Source organism: Salmo salar, chromosome ssa05 (assembly GCF_905237065.1).
Source record: "Salmo salar chromosome ssa05, Ssal_v3.1, whole genome shotgun sequence".
NCBI classification, from domain to species: Eukaryota; Metazoa; Chordata; class Actinopteri; order Salmoniformes; family Salmonidae; genus Salmo; species Salmo salar.
The window spans coordinates 42,495,483-42,518,135 of NC_059446.1; the positions used below are offsets into that span (position 1 = coordinate 42,495,483).

Below are 22,653 nucleotides of genomic sequence, written 5' to 3' on the forward strand. Positions count from 1 at the left end.
TTATCCACGATATTCAGGTTGGAACAGTCTGAAAAGTCAAATAATTTAGCCCAAAGGTGGAGTGACAAAGGTGGAGTGACAGTGGCCTACATGTTCATGCTATGTATGTTTTAGTCATTATTTTAAAGCCATATGTTTTAATTTCATCAACATGATTTGTGAACTGCTGCGATTGTATAGACAAGGTGATACTTGAGTATTTATTCACATGGAAGATTGTTTGTAAACCACTTGTATTAATTTGTGCAATTTTACCTTGAAAACATTTCTAATGAAACATCTAACTGTCTGCACTGTGACTGTGTCTTCAAAATATGTAATGGCAACATGTAGCTAGCGATTATATCATATGCTATATCATAAACTGCTACTGTATCTGACATTCTTGCTTCTAGAGATGTGAGATGCGATGAGGAAGTTTTCCACTTGCTTTTGTGGTGGTATTCATTAGAACACAACGTAGCAAAACGTTTAAAACATTTTTTGACGGAACACGAAAACAAGCGATATTTATTGGACAATTCCATAAAAGCCCTCCATGTTTTAGTATGTTTGATTTAGTTTGGTGCCCAATGAATACAACCCCGAGCAATGGGAGAGGCGGGGACAAAAATTTGGCAGCTTCATCTCTTGTGGGTGTGAGCTGAGACGTTATAGCAACGAGCTACACACGGTATCTGAATTTCAACAAACGGGAACCGAATTGTTTTCAAATAGCTAGCTATGTTATCAATTGTTTGTTTTGCTAATATCTGTTTCATTTTTATCAAATTTGTCGTCCGTTAAGACCTCAATTAAAAACTCAAAACGATAATTGATGGTCATTGCTCTCCGTTCCTGTTGGATTTAATCTGGTAGGTTCACAACATTTGCTCCCCAGTTTAGCTAACATTGTTAGCATGCTAACATTTCCTAATTATTTGTACAGGTGTTTTTGTTTGACTAAATAATTGCATTATTCTGTAGTCACATCCGCAGGCTGATGGGTATGAATGTGCTACAACGTCTACTAGCGATGTTCATTTTTTTTCATTTAACCCATTGCCAAGATTTTGATGCTAGCTAACGTTAACAAGGTGAAAAGCAGCTTCTGCCAGTTAGCCTGCTAACATTTAGTATATGCTAACCCGAAAGCTAGCTAGCTTTCCACCGTCAATCCTGCCAGAGATTGGTTTAATTTCGGTTTCGTGTTAGCTAATACGAATGTTCGACATGACCACAGTTTTCGTTTTCTCACAAATGCTTACTCAATAGTTTATTTTTCTATTGCAATTTAGTAAACGTTGCACACTGAATTGACTAGTCTGATTAATCAGACTGTAATACATACTATGTTATGTAAACAGCCTGAAATGAATAGCTACAAAACCGTATAAATGTTCCTTCCTTTACAAGCCAGAACGTTGAATAGAATGACGGTTGTCTGTGAGGTTGGTCCTTTAGCTGCTTGAAATTTTAGACACACACAGCCACAGGAATAAAGCTAGTTATACGTTATAAAACATCTTTAGTATTGTTTACCCGACTTTTTAGAGAGCTGGTAGGTAATTTTAAGTTTGTTTTATATTGGCTATTCGGTTATATTGGATATTCGGTTTTCTCTCGTCAGTAGCTATTGAAACAAGGATGCCATGAAATTGGTATAGTCTGAATCAGGAGAGGATGGATGGATGGAGAACAATCCACAACTGTTTTATTTTTTTAAATTATCCGAATAAAAAATAAATATAAAATTCACACACAAAGGTGCTGACTGTTCATCTAGTAATGCATGTTATTTAACTAGCTAGCTTGTTATCATATTCTGTGGTCACCATCAACAGGATGCCACAGTTGCATGCTATTTTTTATGCTTTTCATGTTCTGGGTTGACACTTTTTTTATGTGTGATTGAGTTTTTAATTTGGCTGTTTTCTTTAGACATCTGATTAACTTTTGACACAGTCTCTAAAGAAAAACACCAAGCTTATTTATTGCATGGTGGATTCCTGAAATATGATGGAATGATCTCTAAGAATAGTCTGCAATGCGAAAGCAACACAAGTCTCCCTCATCCAACAATAATATTGTGATTAAAATGCATTGTCCTCTGCAATTCCATTTTATTCGGAGTAATCAATGCCAAGCTGAATGAAAATGGCCCACCTCAATAAAGCTAACACCAGCTTGAGATTGTGAAGTACTGCAAATGTGTGGGATCCAAAGGTCAGCAGCAGTGATGCTCTGATGATGGAAAGCTATAACTAGGCCATGTCCACGCTGGTGCTATTGACTTAGATTCTACAAACTACAGTATTACATTTAGGCCTAATCTTTTGGATTTTGGTTATGAATGAGTAACTTTTATTGTTTTAAAATGAATACCAGAATGTTTAACTGCCTGCTATGTTACTGAATGTCATCTCCTCTTCAATTACTTCTATGTCAGACAGATAGTTAATGAGTTTTATCTGCAGGCAAGCTTTTAATGGTACCTTAGCATTTGAGGGAATGTCAGGAAAGGGAAAATAAAGTCACTCGAGTGCACAGCCTCCTGCCATGTGAGATTGTTGTTGCTAGAGGATTGTTTTGTGACGCAAACGGGCCAAGCATAACCAAATCTGGTCAGATGAGCCTAGGACAGGACATCCAAAAGGCCAGAAACCGATGTGTTCGCAGCAGAATGAAACGAACCGGGCTAACCCCAGAGGTTCTCTAAACAGAAAAAGGCGGGCGCTAGAATAACTTGGCTTCTTGGAGCCCCTGGGTAGGCCTATGCCTATATCCAGTAAGAATCCGATCACAAGATAGACCTAGGCCCCACTATGGGGTACAGGTCTATCTTGTGATCGGATGCTTGCAGCAGAGGTGTCCTGCCCTTTAAACCTGCTGAATGTGTGTCTGTTCAGATTACCACAGCCTAAACCAGCTGTCCATCAGGCCAGGGGATTTCTCTGCTTGGTGAGCTCTCCTCCTGGTGTTGGATTAGGCTCTCCTTTCCATCGCCATCCCTGGCAGCTTAGATGGACATTGGGCAGTTCTGAGACAGTTGGTGCACCAGTATGAATTATCCCCTCTACATAACTGTTTTTGCCTGTCTTGTGAATCTCTATCAGTTTTTATTGAGTGAAAAATGTTCCTATATCTTGTCATGTGATAACTAGACCGATGAAATACGTTTTTTATTATTGTATATCCTTATGAGTGAAATGTTAGAACCTGATGTAATATTTGATATTATCTAATGTCTGTAGGCAGGGGAGTGGTTTGTAAGCACAAGATTAACATGCTCTGGTGAAGCACCGTCTGCCAAAGGCTATATTGAGCTGAGTTTGTTTTCCTGTTGATTGAGTGGAGAGAGCAGTGGAGTTGAAGGCACAAGATCAGTTTCCCACTGTATGTACGCACTCAAGGTCAGAGGACGTAGGAAGCACAGCAATGCAAACTTTCTGGACTGATAGGGTCCAAATGAGCTTGGGTGTAAAGTCTCCTATTTGGCACCCGACCCAATGCTTCTTGGATACTCTTAGGGGAGAATTCAATTGAAATGTTTCGTCAATTCAGGAAATTAGTTTAAAATCCTTCATATGGAAAATTACTACGCTAGCAACAGATTCGGCTCCACCCACAAAGGGTAAAGAAAAAGGAATTTCTCATTGAAATGCATTCATTTTAGTGCCGCATTAAATTGCTTAAGTATTTTCAGAAAACCCTGTTTTCTATAGTCTTACTGTTGTTATTGTAGGAGTGGACCCGTTGTTTGCAGAGCGCACAACCTAGGCTACACTAAGTTTTAGTTTATTTATTTCCATTTAAGAGTTGTCAATTTATTCATTGTCTTTTGTTTGGAGCGCTCCTGTCAATCGTGAGTAAGGACACACCTGATTACGCATATAGAAGTAGGACTAGTCTAGAAGTAGGACTAGTTTACCAGTAGGACTAGTCTACCTGGAGTGCGTGCAAATGTAGGCCTGCAAATGTAGGCCTATAAATATGCCCATTTGGGGATCTAATACTCTTTCTGATTTGTCTTAATTCACCATCACTGGAGCTTTTCAAAGTAACTTTTTTCTTCACCTCGAACGGCAAGTAAACAGTCTGTTTTTACATCCATTTAGAATGATAATAGTTCATCAATGTAATCTTTCGAGCTCTCTCCCTATTGATTACCACTCAGCATGAAAGGGGAAAAATATGTCATGCTCTGATCAGACGGAAACATCATAAAATAGGCCTACCTGATTACTTGTTATCCCCTGCACAAAATGGCTTACAGCAGTGTATGTCTGTCTAGAGCTCACTGGGACAGGACACCCTTGAGAGAATTTTTTTTTTATACAGTGTTGCAAATTTGCTAGCACCGGACCAAGTTAAGAGTTGATACAATTTTGCAAGTTCGTTACAGACAAGTCATGCTTAGCCATTGTGATTTTATAGGATATTTATTTTTATCAGGATATTTTCTACCTATGGGCTGCAATGTTTTTATCTGTTGGCTTTATTTAGGCAATTTTTACATGTTGGCAATAAAAGCTACTTTTTAGATTTGTATCATTTTTATTTAGATATAATTTTGATTAACATGACATTGATTTTGAGATATGAAGACTTTATACATTTTAAATTGTGCCACAAATGTGCATATGAAAATCATAACTGGCATGCAGATCAGTAGAAATGGTACGATAACGTGGCACTCCATATTGAAAAGGTTGCTGACCCATGGTGTAGCCTATTACCAGCAACTTCAGGAGCTTAATGGCAGAATCTGCGAAGGCTAGCAGTGGGAGGAGGGTTGGGAACATATATATATATTTTTTTTCTTCCCCCTTCTGGCTAGCCTATTGATCTCTGGCGCCCTCTTTAGTAATTTGTCTTCATTTTTAATAGCAGTGCTTAAAGCATCAGACAAGCTCAGCAGCCTACATGTTTTTTTTTTCAGAGTGGTGCAGCGGTCTAAAGCACTGCATCTCAGTGCTAGAGGCATCACTACAGACCCTGGTTCGATTCCAGGCTGTGTCACAACCGGCAGTGATTGGGAGTTCCTATAGGGGTGGCGCACAATTGGCCCAGCGTCGTCCGTGTTAGGGTTTGACTGGGGTAGGCCATCATTGTCAATAAGAATTTGTTCTTAACTGACTTTCCTAGTTAAATAAAGGTTAAAACCTATTTATTTTTTTAAAAGCCGAACAAGTGAGCGTGGTTTAGGACGAGCAGAAAAAAACAGTTGCAGTCAACCAAGACTACTTCTTGCATCACGATAATTAATTTTATTTTACCTTTATTTAACTAGGCAAGTCCGTTAAGAACAAATTCTTATTTTCAATGACGGCCTAGGAACAGTGGGTTAACTGCCTTGTTCAGGGGCAGAACGACAGATTTGTACCTTGTCAGCTCGGATTTGAACTTGGAACCTTTCGGTTACTAGTCCAACACTCTAGCCACTAGGCTATGATAAACCAAATATGTTGTTTGGAGAGATCCTCTCTTTGATAAGCTGAACTCTTTTGTAATCTTTTTTTTTTTTTTTCACCTTTTATTTAACCAGGTAGGCAAGTTGAACAAGATCTCATTTACAATTGCGACCTGGCCAAGATAAAGCAAAGCAGTTTGACACATACAACAACAGAGTTACACATGGAGTAAAACAAACATGCAGTCAATAATACAGTAGAAAAATAAGTCTATATACAATGTGAGCAAATGAGGTGAGAGAAGGGGGGTAAAGGCAAAAAAAGGCCATGGTGGTGAAGTACATACAATATAACAAGTAAAACTAGATTTGCAGTGGAAGAAAGTGCAAAGTAGAAATAATGGGGTGCAAAGGAGCTAAATAAATAAATACAGTAGGGGAAGAGGTAGTTGTTTGGGCTAAACTATAGATGGGGTATGTACAGGTGCAGTGATCTGTGAGCTGCTCTGACAGCTGGTGCTTAAAGCTAGTGAGGGAGATAAGTGTTTCAGAGATTTTTGTAGTTCGTTCCAGTCTTTGGCAGCAGAGAACTGGAAGGAGAGGCGGTCGAAGGAGGAATTGGCTTTTGGGGTGACCAGTGAGATATACCTGCTGGAGCGCGTGCTACAGGTGGGTGCTGCTATATAACTCTAAATGCACTGCGGTCAAACTGACTACTTTTGGTTGACTAAGATTATTTATTTTTTGGCCGGGGAGATACCAAGAACTTTGCTTTGATTACTCTCCACTGCAGTGTATTTCTGGAGGCTAGGACTGGATCAAGCTGCTGCTAGCTGTTGAGCATTTTGAATGTGATGACATTCAAGCAACCCAAAGACTGTAAGCTAGCTAGTTTGCTAACTATTTTTGAATAAGACATTTGTATCATAACCCTTGTAGGTAAGGTTGAAAGCAGTGTTATCTAGCCGGCATAAAACGTTTTGCTTTGTTTGTCGATCTCCAATGCTGGCTAGCAATGCAATACCAACCTGCTTAGCTGCCCATCCAACCAGCAAACAATGGGCAACTAGCTAGCTAAATATTTATAGTACAGAAAATACATTCTTCAAGTTGGATATTAGTAGGGCTGTAGTAATGGATATATTATACAGCCAGTTAAGATGGCATTAAAATGATTTACACCTACAAATATAGCAGGTGCTTTGCTTGAAATTAACATGTAAGTGAAGTTTTCCAACGTTCTGAAGCTTTGCTCTTCTTGGTTATTGCTAAACAATGGGCCTCACAACATTGATGACACAAACCTGTCTTCCTCCATTGTAACATTCAAGTCTTTGATCTGCCCAGTGAGGTTTTTGTCACGATGACTCATGTCTCAGTGAGGCACTACCCTCGTTATAAATCAGTTGTTACTTCCTTTGAGCGGCAAAGGAGGGAGCTTCAGTTTGCAAAGTCATTCTGATGTGCATTCTTTTTCATTGTCTTGGTTGTAGTAGGCTCAGGCAAGGTAAGGCTAATTATAGTTTTACAAGAATTTCTCTCTTTTGACCTGTTGTTTATAAGACGTTGCTATGTGCTAAGCAATGCATTAGTTATTCATTGCCTCTATTCATAGCTCTCAAATATCAACTCTCATTAGCATCCATTACTCACCCCCATCAACTAGGTCTGTTTATCCCCACCCCACACATAACAATCTTTTGATAATGGTGAAGGACTGTTCCTTGCAACAAAGCAAAGGATTTTTGTTTTGCGCTGGTACAGAGGTGATAAAGTCAACGCTAAATCCATAATCAGAATGTCATTGTCTAAGGCAAGAGGGCCAACTCGGCTGAGTTGCAGGCATTTCAAGCCTACACCCACACCTCAAGCCTTCAGACAGCCGACATCAGTATCCAAGATGGAAAATGTATGCAAATGCACAATAAATGGTTCGGTCTGCCCATGCTCAGACAGTAAAATGGCATTGTGACTGAGACATTTCACACCTGGGTCGTAACTGATTATCTGTTCAATATATAAACTTAGTATGTTATCTACAGAACAATAAGTTGGCACCCTGTATAAATTTAGGCTACATCAGTGCTGTAAACTGTAACTTATGAATAGGTGCTGATTTACTGAGAGAACTATTACCTTTTTCTCTCTGCCACCCTGGCCTCTGGGTTAAATAACAAGCCCTTCTCATTCCTGTCCCCTAAAGATCTAGTTATTAAGGAATCAGTCACATGGGATGCTCAGGCAACTGCTGTGTCAAAGGCAAGAGTAGCACAGCATCCCCTACTACTACCCCCTATTTTCTCCTTTCTACCCATATTATTAGTACTCAATTAGAAAATAGGCTATTGGCGAATAGTTCAGGTCAATGAGTTCAGGTCAATGAGTTCAATCTCAGGACTAGCATTAGGGTCAACTCAGAGGTAGTGTTGACTCTGCAGACGTTGTCTCTTGTCTGCTCCTAGCCTATATCCTTTTCCTCTCTTCCCTCCAGTCAATATCAGACTGCCCTGTTGTGAAATCTGTTTCTCAGTGCTGTCAATATATCAACCTCTCCTGTTATCGTTACTTGGCAGTGCCAGTTAAGGCTTCCAGATGCTTCATTTTGGCTGGCACCTAACTGAACGAGTGTGCTCGCATACTCCCTAAGACATTCGCTTGAAAAACGAGAGAAAAGCGTCAATAGTACCTTTTTTCCATCTTGAGACGCTGTAGCCAGTATACACTCCCTCAAAATAGTCAGAATTAATCTAAGATAACTCAAGAAATCTGTCATTAATTTTGCCGTTTTTGCTTAGTCATGCAATTTTACCTCTTAGATGTTTGGTGCAGTATTTCGCAGGTGAAAAAATTTGCATGAAAACTCATTGAAGCACCCTAGGGTTTGGCCAGGGTAGGCTGTCATTGTAAATAAGAATTTGTTCTTAATTGGCTTGCCTAGTTAAATAAAGGTTGAATAAAAAATTCATTAATTGAAGAATCCCTACTGTTAACCAATGACCTTCGGCTAATGAATTTCAGCTTGCTTCGAAAAAATGTAGTATCCACGATCAGCTGAAAAACCCCTTTGCCGAAGACCAAAATGTTGTCGTAATATACACACAAACTGTTCCGAACTGTTTTGGATGGGAAGCATGCGGACGCCTTTAGAGGTTAGGTGAGGCAGTCACCTCAGCCCTACAATAGAAAGTCTGTCGAGGTGAAAGTCAATTACTTGTGTGTTTGTAGTTGGAATACATAGTCTCCATTGAGCTTTCTACTTGCTTTCAACACATTGCCACCAAAACGCTCTATAAAAATTAAATAAAAAACATTTGTCGCATTCACACTCTCAATTCTCTGCATCAAGTTAAGTAGCCTACTTCTCCTCCCCTAGTTGGGCATACAAGATCAAGTACACCTCGTATGTCTGGTCTCAATGAAAGAGAGTAGGCTGCCTATGCATGGGGCAGTTCTTTCCAAGGAAATGTACTTAATAAATATGATTAGGCTATAGTTTACTAGATTGCAGGGTTTCTGTTAGGAAAATGTGGTGACAGAAACTTGACAGTCAGCATTAAAACTTACCAAACATTTTAAGAAAGTTACTGGACCCATAATGTATTGGTTGTGTAACCTGATTAGGGCGTCCACCCACGGTTCTCAGAATGAGAAATCTCATTTAGTTTATGGTAATTCATCTTAACAGAACATGCAACTCGGATGCAACGGCGTGTCATTCTTACCAAATTCCGATGAACAATTTTAAAGATGGAATACATAGGAGGTGAGTCCATAAGGCTAGAGGAAGCTAAGCTTTCCCCAAAGTATACTGAACAAAAATATGAACACAACAAGTAAAGTGTTGGTTTCATGAGCTGAAATAAAAGATCCCGGAAATGTTCCATACACACACACACACACACAGCTTTTTTCTCTCAAATGTTGTGTACAAATTTGTTTACATTCCTGTTGGTGAGCATTTCTCCTTTGCTAAGATAATCCATCCACCTGACAGGTGTAGCATATTAAACAGCATGATCATTACACAGGTACACCTTGTGCTGAGGACAATCAAAGGCCACTCTAAAATATGCAGTTGTCACACAACACCATGCCACGGATGTCTCAAGTTTTGAGGAAGCATGCGATTGGTATTCTTACTGCAGGAATGTCCACTAGAGATGTTGCCAGAGAATTGAATGTTTAATTTCTTTACCATAAGCTGCCGCCAATGTCCTTTTTAGAGAATCTGGCACAATACGTCCAACCGGTCTCAACCTCCGACCACGTGTAACCACGCCAGACCAGGACCTCCACATCTGGCTTCTTCAACTGCGGGATTGTCTGAGACCAGCCACCCAGACAGCTGATGAAACTGGATTGCATAACTGACGAATTTCTGCACAAACTGTGAGAAACCATCACAGAGATACCTTGTGAGATCCTGAGGCCCATTGTTGTGCCACTTATCCACCGCCATCACCTCATGTTTCAGCATGATAATGCACGGCCCCTCGTCGCAAGGATCCGTACACAATTCCTGGAAGCTGAAAATGATCCAGTTCTACTATGGCCTGCATACTCACCAGACATGTCACCATTTAAGCATGTTTGGGATGCTCTGGGTCGACATGTACGACAGTGTTCCAGTTCCCGCCAATATCCAGAAACTTCGCACAGCCATAGAAGAGGCATGGGACATTACAACGGCCACAATCAACCCTATGTGAAGGAGATGTGTTGTGCTGCATGAGGCAAATGGTGGTCACACCAGATACTGACTGGTTTTCTGATCCACAACCCTAATTTTTGTTGTTGTAAGGTATCTGTGACCAACAGATGCATATCTGTATTCCCAGTCATGCGAAATCCATAGATTAGGGCCTAATTTATTTATTTCAATTGACTGATTTCCTTATCTGTAATTCAGTAACATCTTAAATTGCTGCATGTTGCGTTTTATTTTTTTCTGTGTTAATGTTATTAAATTGTCAAAATTATATAGCTTAATTAGCTTACTCCGGTCTATACATAAATAAAATCTTTCAAAATAGGCTAATACACCAGAAAGCATGATTTGGCCACAGAGGATAATTTAGCTTCTTTAAAAGGTAAAAAAGCTGTGAATTGTTTAAAATCACATAACCTACCGAAAGGCACGCAATTTGAGCTGAGCGCACTGCAAATACCAAATGGATGATTGTATTTTCACTGACAGTCGCAACTCAACAATCGAAGATAAACTGTTGGGAAAACAAATGTTACTTTTTCTTGCCACTGTAGGTTAAATTATGTGAACACTTTGGAATTACCTGGATTTCTGCGTAAATTGGTCATCAAATTTTATCTGATCTTCATCTAAATCACAACAATAGACACAGTGTGCTTAAACTAATAACACACACATTATTGCATTTTTCTTGTCTATATTGAATACTTCATATAAACATTCACAGTGTAGGTTGGGAAAAGTATGTGAACACCTAGGCTAATGACTACTCCAAAAGCTAATTGGAGTCAGCTAACCTGGAGTCCAATCATTGAGACAAGATTGGAGATGTTGGTTAGAGCTGCCTTGCCCTATGAAAAACACTCACAAAATTTGAGTTTGCTATTCACAAGAAGCATTGCCTGATGTGAACCATGCCTCGAACAAAAGAGATCTCAGAAGACCTAAGATTAAGAATTGTTGACTTGCATAAAGCTGGAGGGTTACAAAAGTATCTCTAAAAGCCTTGATGTTCAGAAGTCCACGGTAAGACAAATTGTCTATAAATGGAGAAAGTTCAGCACTGTTGCTACTTTCCCTAGGAGTGGCCGTCCTGCAAAGATGACTGCAAGAGCACAGCGCAGAATGCTCAATGAGCTTAAGAAGAATCCGATAGTGTCAGCTAAAGACTTACAGAAATATCTGGAACATGCTAACATCTCTGACGAGTCTACCATACGTAAAACACTAAACAAGAATGGTGTTCATGGGAGGACACCACAAAAGAAATGAACTTGGCTTCCCTGTGGCTCGGTTGGTAGAGCATGGTGTTTGCAACGCCAGCATGGTGTGTGCAACACCAGGGTTGTGGGTTCGATTCCCACGGGGGGCCAGTACAAAAAAAAAAATGCATGAAATGTATGCATTCACTACTGTAAGTCGTTCTGGATAAGAGCGTCTGCTAAATTACTAAAATGTAATGTAAATGTAAAAGAAGACACTGCTGTCAAAAAAAACAACAATGCTACACGTCGGAAGTTTGCAAAAGTGCACCTGGATTTTCCACAGCGCTACTGGCAAATTATTCTGTTGACAGATGTAACTACAGTTGAGTTGTTTTGGAAGGAACACACAACACTGTGTGGAGAGAGAAAAAGGCACAGCACACCAACGTCAAAACCTCATCCCAACTGTAAAGTATGGTGGAGGGAGCATCATGGTTTGGGGCTGCCACAGGGCCTGGACAGCTTGCTATCATTGACGGAAAAATTAATTCCCAAGTTTATCAAGACATTTTTCAGGAGAATGTTAGGCTTTCTGTCCGTCAATTGAAGCTCAACAGAAGTTGGGTGATGCAACAGGACAACGACCCAAAACACAGAAATAAATCAACAGAATGGCTTCAGCAGAAGAAAATACGCCTTCTGGAGTTGCCCAGTCAGTCCTGACCTCAACCCCATACTTTCCCCACCCTGCACTGTGAATGTTTACACGGTGTGTTCTATAAAGACATGAAAACGTATCATTGTTTGTGTTTAGTTTAAGCAAACTGTGTTTGACTATTGTTGTGACCTAGTTGAAGATCCAATCAAATTTTATGACCAATTTATTCAGAAATCCAGGTATTTCCAAAGGGTTCACATACTTTTTCTTGGCACTGTATTCGGTAGGTTATTTTTGCACATTTTAATATTGCCTGTACGGCACAAAATGGCTGTGAACATTGCTGCCAAGTGAGCTGCTTCACATGTCTAAATTAACATTGTGGGACTGTGGTTGGGTTCAGGACCAGTTCTTGCGGTAGCGGGTGGGAGTAGGACAGTAAGCCGGGGGGTGCAGGCGGAAGGTTGATGAGTAAATCAGTCCTTCGCAGACCTCTCTTTCAGAGTAATGTAAGGGAACTCAAGTCCCAATGGAGTCATGCAAGCTTCTCCAATAACCATAACCTTTCAAACTCCCAGGATTTATGCAGATGAAGTGGAAAGATTTAGGAAATAGCTTCTTTTTTTTTTTTTTTCAATTGCAGATATGTCATTAGCATTGGTGATGTTTTAATTTTTGAAAAGCAAAGCATAAGTGAGACGACTGCTGCTAGGCTTGGCAAATGAAATGCAGAACTGGACAGAAACAATGCACCACCTCATTGCCTGACTGTTCTGTTCTGTCTGGCCTCCTCTCCTCCCCCTAACAATGGCTGACATTGTGGATGAAAAGGTTGTCACGCATGATATGTGGGATTAAGATGGACTGGCCCATTCTGTCCATGAAAGCCAAGTACAGGGGGATTTGGGAACATTTTGTCCCTGGTCTGTACACATTGCGCCCATCTTCCTATTATATCAAGTCTGTCTGTGACCCTCGCCTAATTAAAAGCAATCTGATTAAGAAGACCATGCTTATTGGAGATGGTACTGGAAATGGTATGATGTAAAAAGACCACATTGAGTGGCCAAACCATAGCTTCAGAGGCTGGTGACAAAGGGTGCATCCCAAATCGCACCTTATATAGTGCACAACCCTATAGTCCCTGATCAAAAGTAGTGCACTACATAGGGAGTAGTGTGGTATTTTGGGATGCAGACACTCAACAAGGCAGTGAAATTAAGTGGTTGGTAAGACAGTAGAACTAGGGCTTCTGATGAGCACAAAAGAGCCCTTTCAAGAGGGATGCAAAGTAATTGAGGAGCTGCACTAGTTTCATGTACAGAACAAGAGGGCTTCTTTGAGATTTCTACCAAAAAGAGGCCAGGGGCAGGCGATTCATCGTCATCTTGTAGAAATGACTTTCATATTGAATGTAGGTCATTTGTTGCGGAACATGGTGGATGGCAAGGACTGACTCCATGAAAGGAAATTCCATTTTCATAGTGAGATAAATTTGAAACAATCCTCTGATTTAGGTGGGCGTGTGCACAGGAATGGTGCAGCCTGGGTCAGAACACGGAAAATTGACTAGCATGACGTCTAATCGCATCCCTTTGGAAGGTGAGAATGACCGTCACACCATGAAGCAGTGTGACTCTCGAGCTGGGAGTGGGGACTTCATTTGTTTCTTAAAGGCCCAGTGCAGTCATCAACCTGAATACATAATTTTTTCTTCTATGTTTTATATACATTTCCACACTATGCAGTTGGAATAATACTGTACAATTTTGAAATGCAGATAATTCCTTTTTAGTCTGGAGTTTTGGCCTGCCTAGTGACATCACCAGGTGGTAAATTAGTGCTGTCAATAAGACTAATAAGAGTTCTAAACCTTTGCTAATAGGCAATTTTTGTTTTTTTGACCACTTTGTTTTAAATTGATCATAGTAAGGTACTTAATTGTTACCCAGAAATTATGATATTGAGATATAAACTTTTGCTTTGAAACTTTTCTTTTTAAACGTGTGAAGCTAGCCTAATTTATGCCTCATAGATCTGTCTTATAAAGATATCACTGCACAGTGCACTTAACGACGCACCATTCATAAGTACAGCCTAGTCTGTTAATATTTTAACACCCCACTCTCTCCCTTGAGAAGGCAACTCCCTTACTTAGCCAACAGGCATTGGCAGCCTGTTAGTTATCGCAGCTTTGTTTTTCTTCATGATTCCTGAGCTGGTGGACTTGTTTGGGAGGCCATGACAGGCCAGTAAGCACAGCTTCCAGTTCCACCATCTAGCTTACACTAGCCTAATTTGGAAGAATTCTTGCACCACTGGGCTCTAACATAGCTGTCATGGCTCTCACACCACATGCATGTGGATAGCTTCTAGATGAAACATCTGTATTAAGGTATTCTCTAGCATGCCAACACTGTAAGCTTTGTGGGATCATTTGAATATCTTCATGTATTGTATAGGGCTGGGAATTGCCAGGGACCTCACAAAATATTATGATATTTAGGGGCCGATACAATATGTATTGCAGTTTTATACTGCCTTATCGAAGTTCCACATTGCTCAACATAATTTTGTATGTACAGTTGTGGCCAAAAGTTTTGAATGACACAAATATATATTTTCACAAAGTCTGCTGCCTCAGTTTGTATGATGGCAATTTGCATATACTCCATAATGTTATGAAGAGTGATCAGATGAAATGCAATTAATTGTAAAGTTTGCCATGGAAATGATCTGAATCTCAAAAAAACATTTCCACTGCATTTCAGCCCTGCCACAAAAGCACCAGCTGACATCATGTCAGTGATTCTCTCATTAACACAGGTGTGAGTGTTGACGAGGACAAGGCTGGAGATCACTCTGTCATGCTGATTTAATAACAGACTGGAAGTTTCAAAAGGAGGGTGGTGCTTGAAATCATTGTTCTTCCTCTGTCAACCATGGTTACCTGCAAGGAAACACGTGCCGTCATCATTGCTTTACACAAAGAGGGCTTCAAAGGCAAGGATATTGCTGCCAGTAAGATTGCACCTAAATCAACCGTTTATCGGATCATAAAGAAATTCAAGGAGAGCTGTTCAATTGTTGTGAAAAAGGCTTCAGGGTGCCCAAGAAAGTCCAGCAAGCGCCAGGACCGTCTCCTAAAGTAGATTCAGCTGCGGGATCGGGGCACCACCAGTACAGAGCTTGCTCAGGAATGGCAGCAGGCAGGTGTGAGTGCATATGCACGCACAGTGATGCGAAGACTTTTGGAGGATGGCCTGGTGTCAAGAAGGGCAGCAAAGAAGCCACATCTCTCCAGGAAAAACATCAGGGACAGACTGATATTCTGCAAAAGGTACATGGATTGGACTGCTGAGGACTGGGGTAAAGTCATTTTCTCTGATGAATCCCCTTTCCGATTGTTTGGGGTATCCGGAAAAAAGCTTGTCCGTAGAAGACAAGGTGAGCGCTACCATCAGTCCTGTGTCATGCCAACAATAAATTATCCTGAGACCATTCATGTGTGGGGTTGCTTCTCAGCCAAGAGAGTGGGCTCACTCACAATTTTCCTAAGAACACAGCCATGAATAAAGAATGGTACCAACACATCCTCCGAGAGCAACTTCTCCCAACCATCCAGGAACAGTTTGGTGACGAACAATGCCTTTTCCAGCATGATGGAGCACCTTGCCATAAGGAAAAAGTGATAACAAAGTGGCTCGCATGATTTTGGGTCCATGGCCAGGAAACTCCCCAGACCTTAATCCCATTGAGAACTTGTGGTCAATCCTCAAGAAGCAGGTGGACAAACAAAAACCCACAAATTCTGACAAAGTCCAAACATTGATTATGCAAGAATGGGCTGCCATCAGTCAGGATGTGGCCCAGAAGTTAATTGACAGCATGCCAGGGCGGATTGCAGAGGTCTTGAAAAAGAAAGGTCAACGCTGCAAATATTGACTCTTTGCTTCAACTTCATGTAATTGTCAATAAAAGCCTTTGACACTCATGAAATGCTTGTAATTATACTTCAGTATTCCATAGTAACATCTGACAAAAATATCTAAAGACACTGAAGCAGCAAACTTTGTGACAAATATTAATTTCCATTCTCAAAACTTTTGGCCACGACTGTATAGTGTATGTGGACACCCCTTCAAATTAGTGGATTCGGCTATTTCAGCCACATTCGTTGCAGACAGGCGTATATAATGGAGCACATTGCGTGGCAATCTCCATAGATCAACATTGGCAGTAGAATGGACTTACTGAAGAGCTCAGTGACTTTCAACGTGGCACTGTCATACGATGCCACCTTTCCAACAAGTCAGTTCATCAAATTTCTGCCCTGCTAGAGCTGCCCTGGTGCTGTTATTCTGCCCTGCTAGAGCTGCCCCGGTGCGCCACCCCATGGGTCTCCCGGTCGCAGTAGAGCCTGGACTCGAACCAGGGTCTCAAGTGGCACAGCTAGCAAATGCAGTGCCTTAGACCACTGCGCCACTCGTTAGGCCCTATAATAATCATGTTTTGTTGTTTTTAATGTGGATCAGCTCTTGGCAATTAAGTGGTCATTGTGGCCTTGTAGTTTCAGAACCTAAGCAAGCAACTTCTTTCCAACACTTTTGTTCCTTTCTCCCCTGCAGCTTAGCTACTGAAGTCCTGATCAGGATTCGCGGTCTGTCAATGAGGAACTACAGGCTCATCTTTTGCCATAGCCTGAAGCAGCCATAGATGACCATTTGATTCACTACTAGTGAGTGGTGCTGAAGATAAGGTGAACTACTGGGTGTTTTAAGTGCTAAACGGTGAGTACATCAACAAAAACAACACACAGGTCAAATTGCAGCCTAAAAATTGAATCCGTTTCTGTACATTTAACATTGATGTAATATGTTGGTCCTGAACATGTTTACTATAATAAATGGCAAGCCATTTGGAGTGTGAATCATTCCAACATAGCCAACAACACACTCCTGTGATTTAAAAAAAAAACTACAGTCAGTAATTGGTGTCTGGATGGATTGGTATTTGTTTTCACAGCCTAATATGCCCCTGGCTGACCTGTAGCAGAGCCGATCTTTAGAAAGGTCCGCTAGCCTGGTCAGTGTGTGTTTGTTTAATAGGGCACAGATCATTGAAGTCTGTCACTGAAATGTAGCGTAGCTAGCGCTCAAACGCTCCAAGCCCAGGCACCTGCTCCTGTTAACATTGTGAACATGCCTGTTCTGATGGCTGTCAGACACACTTGCGGTTGACTCTCACTATACTTACATAACCCTCTGGCTCCGAGCTAACTGTGCCTGATAGCTGCACAGGGAGGGAGGGTCAGACGGGGCCCGATCAGATTTGTCAGATTTTGTCAGATTTCATCTGTATAATGCTGGGACCTGCCCCGCCGTCCTCTCTGTGTGTGTATATGTATGTCGGATGGAGAGCACAGCCTGTGAATCTGCCTTTCTGTCTCTCCTCGGTGTGGTTTGGCGGTAGCGGGTGTCCAGACCTTCGGAAACAGCTCGGCTGTGGAAGCGATGAGGAAGAGCCTCTCTACTTCCCCCAGCGACTCCCTGACACCAGCCAGGGTTTTTGGGGTTCCCCTAGATGTGGTGCAGCAGAGCGGACAGCCAGGCCAGGAGGTCCCCCTACTGGTCAGGCACATCGTAGAGTACATCGAGGAACATGGTGAGTGGCACATACACACTGCAGAGGTATTCCTTAGGCAACAAACGGAAGGCCACTACCTTGTCCAATAACTTATTTAGTGTTTGTAAATATCTACCGAGTGCGACACAGGAGAGCTGCATGAATGGGACCTAAAAAATACACGCACTCTCTCTCTGGCAAATGATTCACCTCTTTGAGCATCACATTTACCTTAGTATCTTTTTACGTGCTCAGTAAATCCCATTATTCTTCCACTGTGTCTTGCTTTATATCGTTGTGGCTTGTTTTGACAACTCCTCCAGGTACTTTAGAGAGAGATTACCTTTTACCTGTCATAATTTCAGTTTCTTGTATGAACCCCCACTGGAGATGCTTCTACTTGTTTTACATCAAAGCAGAGATTATAGATATATATAGAGAGAGATTAAATGATTGTGTGCGTTTTTATTATTTGTAAAAAATCTGTTCATGTTCCATGTAGCCTAGCCCACGGGTGTGCAAACCACGGCCCATGGGCATAAAAATATATTTTGGGGGTTAGGGGGGGTAATTATTTTTGGTACATGTATAACATTTTTCTATTCCAGGCCACAATGGAATGTCTAAAACTAGATAGGAAGTATGTAGTAATGGACCTATATTTTCAAATAACTGCTCTTTTTCTGGGTTGCAACTTGATTTTGACTGACAAATTGATTTTGACTGACAAATAAGTCTGTGAATTTCGAAATCCCGACGTGGCCCTTGAGACAGTTTTCACACCCCTGGCCTAGGGCTCCCGCGTGGCGCAGCAGTCTAAGCCACTGCATCTCAGTGCTAGAGGCCTCACTACAGACCCTGGTTCGATTCCAGGCTGTATCACAACCGGACGTGATTGGGAGTCCCATAGGGCATCGCACAACTGGCCCGGCGTCGTTAGGGTTTGGCCTGGGTAGGCCGTCATTGTAAGTAAGAATTAGTTCTTGCTTAGTTTTAAATAAAATAAAAAAGCTGAACAAGTGAACGTGGCTTAAGACGAGCCGAAAAGAACAGTTGCAGTCAACCAAGACTACTTCTTGCATCACGATAAACCAAATATGTTGTTTGGAGAGATCCTCTCTTTGATAAGCTGAACTCTAAATGCACTGCGATCAAAAAGATGTGCTTTCTCCGTTGCGTAACATTTTAGACTCCTTTCTACTGAAAGTTTGGGTGCAGGGGGAAAAAGAGCTAGTCAATCCAACACAGGCATAAGCTGCAACTCCAGAGGCATAAACATCTATTTAGTTCTTCTTACAATGACAGGGATTTTCACTTCCTCATTCGTTTCAACTTGATTTATCTCCAGTCAACTGAATGTGACATCAAGCAGACATTGGGTGGTTATGTAATACACTACACCCCCCCAAACACACCTCCTTTCATTCCCCTGCTGCCATATTAATGATAATTGTGCAGTCCAGAAGTTAATCAGGCATTGAAAATACTTTAATCTGTCTGTTTGCACTCAGAACGGGATGCCATAATTGTGACTTAATGAGACCTCTGTAAGCTGCAGCAGGGGCCCAGGCCAGCGAGCTGCTGCTGTAGCCCCAGTGGGGTTAGGGTGGGCATGGAGGGAAGGGGGGGAAGGTCATGGCACGTACCAGGGTGTTCTGCCTTACAGCTACCGCCCACCCACTGTTTTCCTTAACCAGGCAGCTCACTTTGAACAAATCCCAGTTGCAGATCTCCTCATTCTCTGTGGTGAAACAAACCAGAGTTGTGGAATGACATGACAGTGTAATGATGGTGTGCTCTTCTTCCTGGTTGAGAGACTTCCTTGTGTATAGTATCACCCCCCCCCGATGCATCTGGAAACAGGAAGCCACTTGCACAACCAACCAACGCACATTGAATGGGATAGATGTGGTAAAGAAGTCAATGGAATGCAGACCACATTGGCACACATTCAACAAATCTGATCTAACAAAGTGGATATTCCTCAAATCCGTCATGATTTATGTATTGTAACAGGCCCACAATGTGGTTACTTGTATATCCTATTTGGCTGTTTTAGCTGCACAACATTTATAAGTTGTTCCTTTTCAGGTTTAGAGGAAGTGACCGCTAAATGCAAACTCCCTTTCGTATAAGCTGGTTAGCATAGCTAGCATACAGAGATAGGTGGTGGTAGTCAGTCGTTTTTAACTGTGGTGACATGAACATGTGTTGGGGTTGACATCCATACAAGCATTATACTCTGATTTTTACCTCAACCTAATGTGAAATAAACAATAGCCTAAATGTAGGCTAATTTCAATGAGGAGACTTGGGATCATTCCCCCATGGCCCTTTCCCCCCCACGCGTTTCCATGGCAATTCCATTTTTGGTTGCTTTTACCGCATCTATTGTGGGTAAAATAACATTCCTTCCTCCCTTACATGTAATATGCCCTGTGATTGAGCTGTTAGTACAACTGCACAAATTATAGTACAACTGAACAAATCTGGGAAATGGTCAAATTTGACCCATTTGAGAAATTAGGCCTTCAACTTGATCAGTTTATTAATGTACTAAAATCAGTGTGGAATCTGTTTGAAAAATTCATGTAGCCGTTCTACTCAAAGTGAAAGATGTATTCACAGTCTATGCTCACAAAGAGGAGTCATTCATATATAACTGTTTAGCAGACAGAGCAAGTGATTGACTGCTGTCCTCTTTGTCTCTGTTGCTCTCAGGGCGTCTGGATTTGGAGGGGCTGTTCCTAGTCAACGGTAACGCGGAGCGGGTGGAGTGGCTACGGCAGCGCTATGACTCTGGGGAGGAGGTGGACCTGGAGAAGGAGGCTGACCTGGCCTCTGCCGTCAGCCTGCTGCGTCTCTTCCTGCAGGAGCTCCCAGAGCCCATCATCCCTGCAGGCATGCAGTCCCACATCCTGCAGCTCTACCAAGGTACGTTTATCTTAGTCATCCTCATTTTCATAATTATTATTCTCCTTCTCTTCAGTCTTCTACCTCTTCATCCTCCTCCTCGGTTTCTGTTTGTCTGACCTGTACCCCCTATACAGGCGCTGCGCATAATTCCTTCTCTCTTCATCATCCTTCTCCATCTTTTTCCACCTTCTCTCCTCATCTGACTCTCTTACGTCTTTCCCTTGGCACCATCTATCTCCAATCCCCTGTTGTGTGTTGTCCAGACTACAGCAGCGAGGAAGAGCTCGCCCGCAACATGAAGTACTTCCTCCAGCAGCTGCCTCAGGTTAACTACAGCCTGCTGCGTTTCCTGTGCCGCTTCCTGTCCAGCGTAGCCTCGCTCCAGGAGGAAAGCTGGAGCGTCGGCGCCCTCGCCGCGGTATTCGGACCAGACATCTTCCAGTAAGGCCAACAACACAGCACCTCGCCTATCCATACACCCATACCTCCACAGGCCTTTAGTACTTGTACTTGGCGTTCAGTTTTTTTTACGTGTACATGCCTGCATAATGGCAATCTCACGTTGCTGGAATTCTCACAGGAGATGGTGCTGTATAAGTGCTTATAGAACAGAAATTATATTTGGCAACATGTTCATTTATATCATGAAATATATAACACACCCTGGTGATCAAGCTTAGACATGTATGCAGCCACGTGAGGGGTTGCATTGTGTAATAATAGTAAGAGCATCTTCTAGACGAGAGCGTCTGTGGCCAATGCTCTGAAAACAGCCGTGTTCTGTTGACTTAAGGGAGACAACAGCTGTTCTGTCAATGCCAGTCTAATTATTGAATATGAATATTTGATCTTTGTGTACTTACTAGCACCAGTTCTTAGTCATCTGATGTGGAGTCAGATTACTCAAACTAAAGTTAGTCACTCATTGCATCATTAAGTTTATTGTAAGGTGGGATGGTAGTGATAAAAGCTGATCTAAGGTCGTTTCTTGTCTGTATATTGTAGTTCCGACACAGATGTGTGTTTATGATAACAGCTGATCTGAGGTCATATCTTCTATCCTTAGTTTAGACACGGACGTGGAGGATCTGAAGGAGCAGGAGTCAGTTAGCCGCATCCTGGCGGAGCTGCTGGAGAATCAGGAGGAGTTCTTTGACTCGGAGGACGATGATGTTTCCACCACCGACTACAGCTCCATCAATGAACAGGTAAGGACACTCCTATTCTCCCCTCTAGAGATGTTCTATTCTGGGCCATTGTCTTGCGTCAGCACGTTGATTCTGCCTGGGCTGATCTATCTTGTATTTCGCAAACAGTATTGGGATAGATCAGAAGTAGTTTGGCCACAACGTGTTGTCATAACATTTGAAAAATATTACCTAGGTTACATCATCTGTCGAACCCAATTTCTGCCTCTAATCAGTCAGATTAATTCAAAGCTAAAACAATTCTGTACATTTTTTGGGGGGTGAAGAAATCTTAGTCGTGCCATTTTACATCTAGCAAAGGAGTTTTATACTTCAACAAGCAGTATTTCTCAAGATTGTCAATGTGCTTGAAAGCTAGTATAAACTTGCTAGCTGAGCCAGTCAGATTTCACATTTCATATGTGTGGGTCTTCCAAATGGACAATGACCCCAAGCATAGTTTCAAATTTGGGGCAAATCATGCACTCTACTATTATTCCCACATGTCACATTCTTAAAATAAAGTGGTGATCATAATTGACCTCAAACAGGGAATCTTTACTAGGATTAAATGTCAGGAATTGTGAAACTGATTTTAAATGTATTTGGCTAAGGTGTATGTAAACTTCCGACTTCAACTGTGTTTTAGATTCTTCAAAGTAGCCACCCTTTGTCTTGACAGCTTTGCACACTATTGGCAGTCTCTCAACCAGCTTCACATGGAATGCTTTTCCAACAGGCTTGAAGGAGTTCCCACATATACTGAGCACTTGGCTGTTTTTACTTCACTCTGCGGTCCAACTCATCCCAAACCATGTCAGTTGGGTTGAGGTCGGGTGATTGTGGAGGCCAGGTCATCTGATGCAGCACTCCTTCACTCTCCTCCTTGGTCAAATAGCCCTTACACAGTCTGGAGATGTTGGGTCATTGTCCTGTTGAAAAACAAATGATAGTCCAACTAA

General features: G+C 41.7%; 1 protein-coding gene across 3 annotated transcripts in view; it reads left to right on the top strand.

Moving 5' to 3' along the window:
* The first annotated feature begins 618 nt into the window (after window positions 1-618).
* The window catches only part of LOC106604936 (protein FAM13B), a 75,353-nt gene continuing 53,318 nt past the window's right edge, over window positions 619-22,653 (top strand). For 2 of the 3 annotated variants that reach the window (XM_014200084.2, XM_014200085.2), the window contains exons 1-6: window positions 619-854; window positions 16,592-16,753; window positions 17,436-17,627; window positions 20,310-20,522; window positions 20,768-20,945; window positions 21,571-21,712. In XM_014200084.2, the coding sequence (XP_014055559.1) occupies window positions 17,477-17,627; window positions 20,310-20,522; window positions 20,768-20,945; window positions 21,571-21,712 (684 nt within the window). In that variant the 5' untranslated portion in view covers window positions 619-854; window positions 16,592-16,753; window positions 17,436-17,476. Of the gene's footprint in view, window positions 855-13,546; window positions 13,566-16,591; window positions 16,754-17,435; window positions 17,628-20,309; window positions 20,523-20,767; window positions 20,946-21,570; window positions 21,713-22,653 lie in introns of those variants that run through there. The other variant, XM_045718257.1, reaches the window with a different exon arrangement.